General features: G+C 49.1%; 1 protein-coding gene across 1 annotated transcript; it reads left to right on the top strand.

Annotated features, from left to right (window-relative positions):
* The first annotated feature begins 6302 nt into the window (after positions 1–6302).
* On the top strand, positions 6303–7937 carry LOC128971096 (transmembrane protein 140-like). Its single transcript, XM_054386512.1, is given in 3 exon segments — positions 6303–6829; positions 6832–6903; positions 6954–7937. Coding segments are annotated over 3 exon segments (579 nt in total). The 5' UTR covers positions 6303–6510; the 3' UTR covers positions 7142–7937.
* Positions 7938–9323: the final 1386 nt, after the last annotated feature.

The following is a 9323-nucleotide window of genomic DNA, read 5'->3' as shown; positions in this document are numbered from 1 at the left end:
ATTGTTTTGGGGTTGTCAACAGGGAGATGGGAGTCGAGCAGGGGCTTGGGCATTTATCAGAGAGGGTGGGAAAGTGTTGTATGGGGTGGGAAGGATGAAGGCACAGTGCAGGGCAGGGGCTGTGATGTGTGTGAAGCGTAGCAGAGGCCTTGGAGAAGGGGCATGTGGCAGTGTGCTCCCCAGAGCACCACCAGGCTTAGGAAGTGCTGGAGAGTAGCTGCAGTGATGGGCAGCTTTTCATGTGGGGTTTCTGGGAGCCTGCAGTTCTGAACTACACATTTTGCAAGGCTGGGATGTTGTGACCAAACCCAAAGGTCGCTCAGAAAGTGCTTGTTGCCAAAGGGCAGTGGGAGGCTGCTGGATGCACTCACTGAGACACTCCTTTCCGTCTCCACGCTGGGTGAAAGCTGCCTTTCGGGGGTGAGGGAAGGGCTTTATTCTGAGGGACTGCAAGGTTCTGTGGCCAGGCATCTCAGAGACAGCATGGGTAGATGGCTGATACTGAGAACTTAGTGCTAGTGCCTGGGAGAACAAATAGAACTCTGTCTATTGCTTGCTTTTGAAAAGAAATGTTAAATACATTTAGCACAAAGATTTCCCTTTTAATGGCCTTGTAGATGGCCGAGCAATATGACCCCTGATGAGAAGTGCAGGTGTGCCACGTGGTGTGATACAAGGCAAACAAAAGCAGTGACTTGCATTTGAGTTTGACCCAGAGTTAGTCTTCCCACCCTGAGGTTTCTGCTCTGTCATACGTAAGCACACATACATAGGTATACACATAAACTGTGGAAGGGAGCCACTCAAGGTGTTTCAAGGCAAATTCTCCCTTAGGTGACATATCAAGGTTCCTATATCATGGAATGAAGGATGATCCCAGAGATAGAAGCTGCTTGACATAAATGAATACTGTTTAATGCCGTAGCACAACCACCTCTTGTGAGGACCCTGGTCGTCCCTACACCACCAGTATATCTGAAAATAAAAGCTCAAGACTTACAGTAACTTCCCCTGAGGTGAAGGTGGGTCATGATAGAGGTATGTGTGGTAGCGGGCATAGCAGGTCTGGTGGTGGTGTGGCGGTGGCAGTGGCAAGGGAGGATGCAAGGAGACTCATACTGTCCTTGTTTGTGTTTTTCTTGGCTCTGCAAGCACCATTTCTCCCTTAGCTCTACAGCTGCTAAAAATAAACACCTTAAATAAATGGCTTCCCTTTGCATTAAGCTGTTAAAATTGCATCGGTCAATCCATTGAGCACCAAAACTGCTGCTTACTGCACGTTTGTAAGTGTGATTCCTTGAGGTTTCTGTTTGGTAGCTGAAGTCAGACAGGTAATACTGATTGCACAAGTCTTTGCTTTTCCATAGGGTAGCATTTTCTCTAATTAAACAGAACCTCAGCTTAGCTGAGCTGGATTTCACAGCTTGTGAATCACAAGTGGTGTGTGTCTCCTAGAGCTCTAGCAGGAGCCATGGATCCAGGTGCTCTAATGTCTGGCTGGCACCTGCCTGCCCTTTGGGGCCTCAATCTCTTCCCAACCTGTCCCCTTGAGGCTGCTGAGGACATGGAGGTTTCAGTATTTTGCAAGGGGATAGCTGCTGCTCACATGTGCTCTAAGTCCCTACTTCTCCACCCTGCTCCTGTACTCAAGAGTGGTGCTTTAAGTGCATGTCAAATTGACAGAAGTGTGGTGTTTGGTTTAAAATGTTTCCTTCCAGCAGCAGGCTTTAATTCCCTCCTGCCACAGAGCTGTTGTTCCTCCCAATTCATCATTATCTTTTCACTTAGGCTGAGTAATGGCCATTGTACTTCTGTAAGTACATGCCGTGTCCTGTCTGCTTGACCCACTGCAGCAGAGACTTTATGGAGGCTCAGCCAGAAGTCTGTGATGCCCTTGGTCAACAGGCTGGTCTCTTGGCTCCACATATCCATCTCCTGGTCTGCAGGCTGTGTCATGCCTGCTGTGTGTGATGGGAAGCTCCTCTTGAAGGGATATGTTGGAGCAGGGTCAGCTACAAACCAGGAAGGGTAGAAAGTTGCCCACATCTGAGATAAGCAGTGCTCTCTGAGGATTTGCATGGTAGACTTGGTGGGTTGTTTCTGGAGCACACTGAGTGGGCAGAACCTGTAACAGGGCTAACACAGATGAAGGCAGCCTGTCGAGGCTATCTCTGCAGATAACCTCACCTCAGGACCACTTAGCTCTCAGTGCATGGCTAGAGGAGGAAATATAGCAGAGATGCTGCTAACAGAGGTACTGTTAATGAGTCTGACAGGTGGCCATCAGGCTCTTTATTTCTCTGCTATCTGAGGTACAAAGTTAAACAATGGAAAACACATGTGAGCCAGGGCTCTGCACTCAGACAGCAGTTAGGCTTGGTTTAATGCTTTGGGCCAATTAAAGCACAGTTGTTAGGCTGAGACACTAGATGGGAGATATGTTGGGGTGTGTGCATGCATGCTTCCTAATTTAGGAAGATGAAAAACGTGTCAAAGAGATTCTTGACTAGGCTGGGGATGTGTACACAAACCATCAGCAGGGTATGCTCTGAAGTACCTTTGAAGGTAAAGTCATGTTGGAAATCAAAGCAACCCGAAAATAAAACTGGTGGGGAAGTTGCCATAAAGCACCTTAAAGTAGTGTCTCTGCTTTAGACATGTTGCCTCCTACAAATTAGGCAGAGAAAGAGCATTGCACAAGGATTGCACATTCCTCACAAGGAAATGTGAGATGCTGCTGATTTCCTTAAAACAAGAAGTATGGTGCTGATGTCTATTTAAATCCTGCAGAGTTTTAAATCTGTTGTTTTGGATATGTTGATATATATTTACTTTTGCTTTAATCTGCTTCTGCCTCTTCTCCTTTTGTTTTCTTTCCCAAGTTTTTGCCGGTTTAGACTTGTCTTGAGGAGGTCTCCTAGGACATATTTTTAAGCAGTCCCAAAATCATAAAACTTATGGGAAAGGAAAACAAGGGGCAATGATTCACCATTACTTATCACAGGAGAGCTACAACCAAAGCAGTCAAGGGCTGGGTTTTTTCTGTATTGCACATAACTAAATGGAAGTCATGGCCACAGGATGTTACAGTCTAAAAATACACTTGTGTTGAGAGACCAATCATATGCACACGCAGTGTGAGGGTAGTAAAACAGTGATGTGGCTGTAGCTTACGGTGCAGGATGCCCTTAAACCACTAAGTGCTGGAAGCTTGGAAGGAAAACCTACAGGAAGCATCACTCTGTGTATTCAATGTGGATTATTCTGTATAAGCTTTAACTGTGTTGGCCCAGGAGCCATAATATCACAGTAAAGGGGCTTATGGTATAGGCTCTTCATGCTTAATATCTCTCACCTTGGGGCAGAAAGGATTTATAATTTCTTGGTCTTCTTGAGACTTAAAATTTTCATGTCTCAAAGCTCTCCACTTCCAAGTTCTACTGTGCTCTCTGTCCTGCAGATGACTTGGAGGGAGAGCAGTGTGGCAGCTGAACCACAAAGGTTTCTGCTTAGGCCTGTTCCCCAGAGACACCTCCAGTCCTTTCAGACCTCTCTGTCCCTCAGACAACATCTTCACTTGCCACTTCCTTGAGTCAGCATTGAACTTCCTGATGTGGGGCATTGCTATGGAAGAGCCCACCTTTCAGCATCTCTCAGCTGAGTCAAGAGTATGTCTTTTAGATTCTCAATGAGCAGCCCAAAGTTGTAAGGAATGAACTTAAACTAAACCTCTGCAAATAATGTTGAAATGTAATTAAATACTCTTCCAGGACTTTTTAAACATTTGAACTGAATTAATTTAAATGGCATCTTTCATTAAATCTCCACAATGTGCAATACTGACAAGGCTTTTTCTTTTAAGTATAAAATAAAGCCTTTTTTAGTGAAGCATTAGAGTTTACAAAAGATCTTTTCTGTGACAGTTACTATTAGCCCTGTAGTTTATGTGGAAGATGTTTTGTTTCCATTTTGGAGTAATTCTAATACAGTGCAGTGTTGCAAGGTGCATTTGTACTGTCGCTAAACAATGTTCAACTGTCCTCCAGCAGCACCAGGAGCTGAGGTGACAGCTCTGCCATGCAAAAATGGCACTAACCAGACTAAGGCCTTTCAGCCAAGAGAGCAGTAATGCTGCCTCAATTGTGTGGGTGCTCTTGTATGCAGCTTCCAGGGAGTCCCCCGTGTGTCTGCCTTGCTTAACAACATGAACCACAGTGGACACAGAAGGATTGTAATAATTGTCTTTGGAGGATGGAGACCACAAGCTCAGCTACTTCCTGAGCTTGCTACTGACATGCTTTTGTTGAGAAAGAGGCTTTTTCCCATCTGGCCCTGCATTCATCTGTTACTCAGTCTGGTGGGTCTTTCTTCCCTTCTTTCCTGAAAGAGGGAAAACTCCACCAAAACATTAAAAAAAGTAAAACAGGTTAAGAATCAAACCCATGGAAAAAAAACCCAAATTGATGACAAGAAGCTGTGTTCTGCCCTTTTTACCCCTCCCCTGGGATAATTGTTTCAGTTCTCAGACAACTCATAAAGCAGCCAGATGAGCAGTAGAGGAGGTGATGGAGGGGGAGGATGGGAGAATAGGGTCAATCCTTTTGGGGAAAGAACAAATCTAACAGATGAGCTTAGCCCATTCCACCTCCAGAGAGGGCAAAATTCATTGCCTAATACCTGCAGAGTGGGAACTTTCTTCTTTACCTTGGCTGGTAGAATTCCAGTACATTAAGGAAGTTTTACTCTGTCTTCCAGTACATACTGGTTTGGAAGCAAGCTGTTTAACTTGAACACTATTACCCTTTCAGCTCCAGGATAGTGTAGGCTAACCAGAGCTAGAATGACTGGTCTCCATGACCCAGTGGCTCAGCAGAGACACAGACATCTCTTGCCCTTTTAAGATTTTTGTTATATTTCAAATGAAATGTTATTTGAGTTGTACATGATGTGGGATTTTGGCACAGAGAAGCAGCTTTATCCACCTGATCCATACTGATTCCTAATCACCAAATTTGACAGCAAAATACTCAGAGGACAAAGTAATTTAGTACAACATCATACTGAGAGTCTCAAGTTTTCGACTGCAGAACTACTTTTTCCTTCAGTGGTATAAAACACAGCTGGGAGAGGGCTTCTCTCACACTGATGTGAGTTGAAGTGGAAGCAATTTTAACACCGTGCAGATTTTTATATCCTTTTTGTTATGATTCCACTGTCAGCCAAGACCTAAGTTGGCTTGGCATACAACAATACCAGTAGGAGTCCAAATTTCTAGGTTATAGTGTGCTCTCTGCACAATTTGGACACTGCAGATACAAGTGTCTTGAGGCAGGTGAGATGTCTTGCTGCTTGGAGATATTGGCATCTTTCCACAGGCTATCGCAGAAGCCACCACTACTACTTAAACATCTGCCTTTTAAAAGGCAGATCCTGTGCCGGAGGGGCATGCCTTGGCCTCCCAGTCCCTCTGCCTTTACCCAGGTACTCAGGCAGCAGCTGGTCGCTGCGGGGGAGGCACGGTCCCAGGCCAGGAAGGTGCTCACTTGCCTACAAGCCAGCAGAAGGAAGGGCCATGCAGTCCCAGCAGCACAGAGGGTCCCTAAAAGCCCCATCTCACACTCAGGGCTCCTAAGCCATGCACATGGAGGCTCTCTGCCCGATAGACCAGGACACACAGCTCTGTCATGGTGAAGCCCAGTGCTTCTAGCCAGGCTTCCCAGACACAAGTGGAGTGAAGCGAGGCTGGGGCTCGCTGTGCTGCGCTTGGCTTCTAGCACCTAGGAAGCAAAGGCACAGCTTCTGCCATCCAAAGGCAGTCACCTCCAGAGAGGCAAAGGGCTTGCAGATGTCTGGGAGAAGTCACAGCTGTACACTGGGTGATAGCTCTTTCTTGTTTATCCTCTGCTTCTCCAGTCTGGCCTTAGGGCTGCTGCAGAGCTCTCGGATGCTGTGTCTGCAGCTCTGCTGGTGGCAGGGAGCCAGGCTGCAGCTTTCATTGCCAAACCCTAAGTTGCCTCCAGGGCCACCTGTGCTCTCTGCCTCACACAGGGCACAGGCATGTTTCTGCCCCTGTGACACTTGAGTACAGGGATTTACTCACTGAGCTAGGCTGGGAAGGTGGCAGGAGGCTGAGGTAAATCTGCCTGCAGTATGGCAGATGCAGAGGGGCATCACTGAGGAATAGGTCCTGCTAGACCTGAGCCTCAAAGCAGAGGAGAGGGCAGAGATACCATGGGATTTCCCTAGGCCCTCATACACGTAGAGATCACACAGCAGAACAGGCTCTCTGAGCTGGCTCTCCTCCACCCTTGCCATCTATTTCCATGAGCTTGCTAGGAAATTTGTTCTCTGCCCCCTCTCTAGAAGCCCTCTGCAGCTAGGACAATTTTTAATTACTTTTGTACCTCATGGAGGTGAGGTGATTGAACCAAAAGCACATGCTTCTACAAGCCTTCCTTCCACAGGAAACCAGGCTAAAGAAACAGGCAAGGGTTGGTTCTAGGCACCAGAATGGGTCTGCTGCACCGCAAGTGCGCTGGGCACCTGCTGTCTGTGCTGATCCTCCTCAAGGCTGCTGGCACCTTGGCCCTGATGCTCTAAGCCCTGTTGTGGGAAGCTGGAAACCTGATCAACCTCCCCGAGAAACACATTGGCTTCTACAACTTCTGCCTGTGGAATGAGACAGTCGGGGAGCTGCAGTGCTTGAAGTACAAACATCTGCAGATGATGGGCATCAGCCTTTGAGGAATGATGCTGGCCAGGATTTGTGTGTATGCCTGCCTGGTCTTCAGCATCTTCTACTTCATTTTTGTTGCACACATGAAGTGCACTGAGGAGAGGGCTGGAAGATGATCCACCTCCTACTCATCATCAAGATGGTAATTCTGTCCAGAGGCCTGGGGGTGGGGTTTTTTTTTGGTGGGGTTTTTTTTTTGTTTGTTTGTTTTTTTTTTTTTTTTTTTTACAAACTTCACAGTGGATTCACCTCTGTGATGTAACTGGGGGCTTCCTGGCACTGCCTGGGACTCAGGCGCTGCTACTGCTCCAGATTCTCACGGTCACTGTCTACCTTGGCTGGGCCAAGCACACACACCCATGTCAAAGCCCTTATACTGAGGAGGCTCTGCTCATTGATATTTAACAGGGAAGAAGATGCAAAAGCTAGGGATAACCTGATTTAAAACAGCAACCCCACTACAGCTTTAGTCATTGGCAGGAATGTCATCTTTGGTCCAAAGGCCCACATCCAGACACGCTGTGGCACGTGGCTGCGTGCAGCACTCCTGCAGCAAACAGGCAGCAGATGCCACCACCCACAGCACAGCTCATAAGGCTCCTGGGAACAGCAGTGTGTAAGCACACCCCTCGGCCTGGGGCACAGCGTCACACTAGCAGTGTTTCTGGCCCTCACCCCAAGAGCAGTGAAGGGGACAGATCAGAACCCACACAGTGGACACAGCCCTCTGGACATATCCAGCTTAAATATAGGCAGGTAGAGAAGCAAACAGGCTTCCTTTCTTAGAGCTGCCCAAGGAAACTCGGCTGCTTCTCTGCCTCCTGGACTAATGAGGGATGCTTTTGAGGCGATTGTGACTCGAGGAGCTGTGGCTTTGCACTGCAGCACAACAGTGGCAGCCCCAGACCTGCACTGGAAGTACCCTTCAGAAGCAGCATCTGCACTTCACCTGCTGGAATATCTCCAGTTCTTTAGGATGAAGTGGCTCACATCCAATGCCAGCAGCAGCAGAGCACCTGGAGAATCAGCCTAACAGCTTGCTGAACACCAAACAGCCTTAAGAAGGAGTGTCTCCACAAGAAAGCAAAGGATTTGGGCCCAGAGCAACAGATACTACAGAGCTGAGCCTAGCGCTCAGGCAGACTGTAAAAGGGCAGCTTGCTTGCAAATCCAGTTCAGACCAACAGACAACCCATGCAAGGGTGTGCTTAGGGAGCAGGGGAGGGGCTGCCAAAGGCCAGACAGCAGTGCCCTGCCTGGGCTGACACAGCCAGAACAACGGAAGGGGTCTCTCTGCCATAGCAGTGCATAGGACCACTCCATGCCATGTCTGTAACCTTGCACAGAAGCACCTACTTTTCCCCCATGCCCTTCAGGGACACAAGGCTTTGTTTTCTCACCTGCTTGGTGCTTGTAGGGATGTGGGTGGTGAAGCTTGTTTCACTGATTCTTCACTTCAATAAAGGCTCTGGAACCTGCCCAGCCTCATGTGGGTTGTTCTTCCCCCCTGCTTCGGACCATTCTCTTCCTTTCCTGGACCTCCACACCACAGTCATGGGGTCAATCACCTCAGAATGGTCCCTGCCCCTTCCAGTCTGCCCCCACCTGTCTTCCTCAGCTATGGGACACCTGGCCAAGCCTGGAAGAAAATTCAGCATCAGTCCCAGTGGGGACAGCCTGCCAGGCCCTGCTGCAGCTGTCACAGAGGACTGCAAGGACAAGGGAGTCCTAAGGCTGGACCATGACTATTTGACACTGCAGAGCCAGCAAAGGCCTTCCAGGGCCAGCAACTCCCTGCTCCCCTCCAGTGCCAACACTGACCCACCAAAGGGACATTCATAGAAAGTCAGATGTTCTTCTTAATCTCTTCATGCTCTCAGATGCCAAACAGAAGTGAACATAACCTAATCTGGAGCCTAATCACACTGAACACAGCACACCCTCTGAAGAGAGTACCCCTTCCTTTTCCCCTATGGCCTTCGTGGGCCTCCTATCAGCTCCTCGGGCCACTGACACGGCAGACACAGAGCCCATTCCAGGCCCCCCCCCCACGCCCCGTGCCGTGGGAGGCGACACCCTCCCTACTTTGCCGGTTTGCTCCTGGGTAGCTGCACAGAAGGTTGTGTTAGCTGAAGAAGATCTCCCTGACGTTATTTCAGAACATCGCCTTCAGCGTCCTCCACTGTCCTCTCTGTGTCAGCACCAGCGGCAGGAGGGCACAGGGCAACTGGACTGCGGTTGCTGCCTTCCCCAGTGCTCCCAGGAGCCTCGCTTGGCGTTGGCTGGCACTCCTGCTCCTCTTCACTCCCGGACGGACCCTTCTCATCACCTTCCTTGCGCTGTAGATTCTGACCGGTGAGAAAACAACCAGATTCGTTTGTGTGCGACTTCACTCCGGGAGCACCTCGAGCTTTGAAGCGGGGGGACAGCCCACCATCCCCGTGGGACCCTCCTCGTCCCTGACCAGGTGCACGCTGGAGGCCGATTTTGTCCCGTAGCGCCCAGCAGGGCGACCGGAAGAGAAAGGCAGGGGCGCGGGCCCCGGCAGCCGCCGGGAAGCAGAGGACGAGACCGGAAAACCCGGGAG

This window comes from Indicator indicator, chromosome 14 (genome assembly GCF_027791375.1).
Source record: "Indicator indicator isolate 239-I01 chromosome 14, UM_Iind_1.1, whole genome shotgun sequence".
Lineage (NCBI taxonomy): Eukaryota > Metazoa > Chordata > Aves > Piciformes > Indicatoridae > Indicator > Indicator indicator.
Note: the sequence above shows the minus strand (reverse complement) of the source record. Positions and strands in the feature narration are given on the sequence as shown.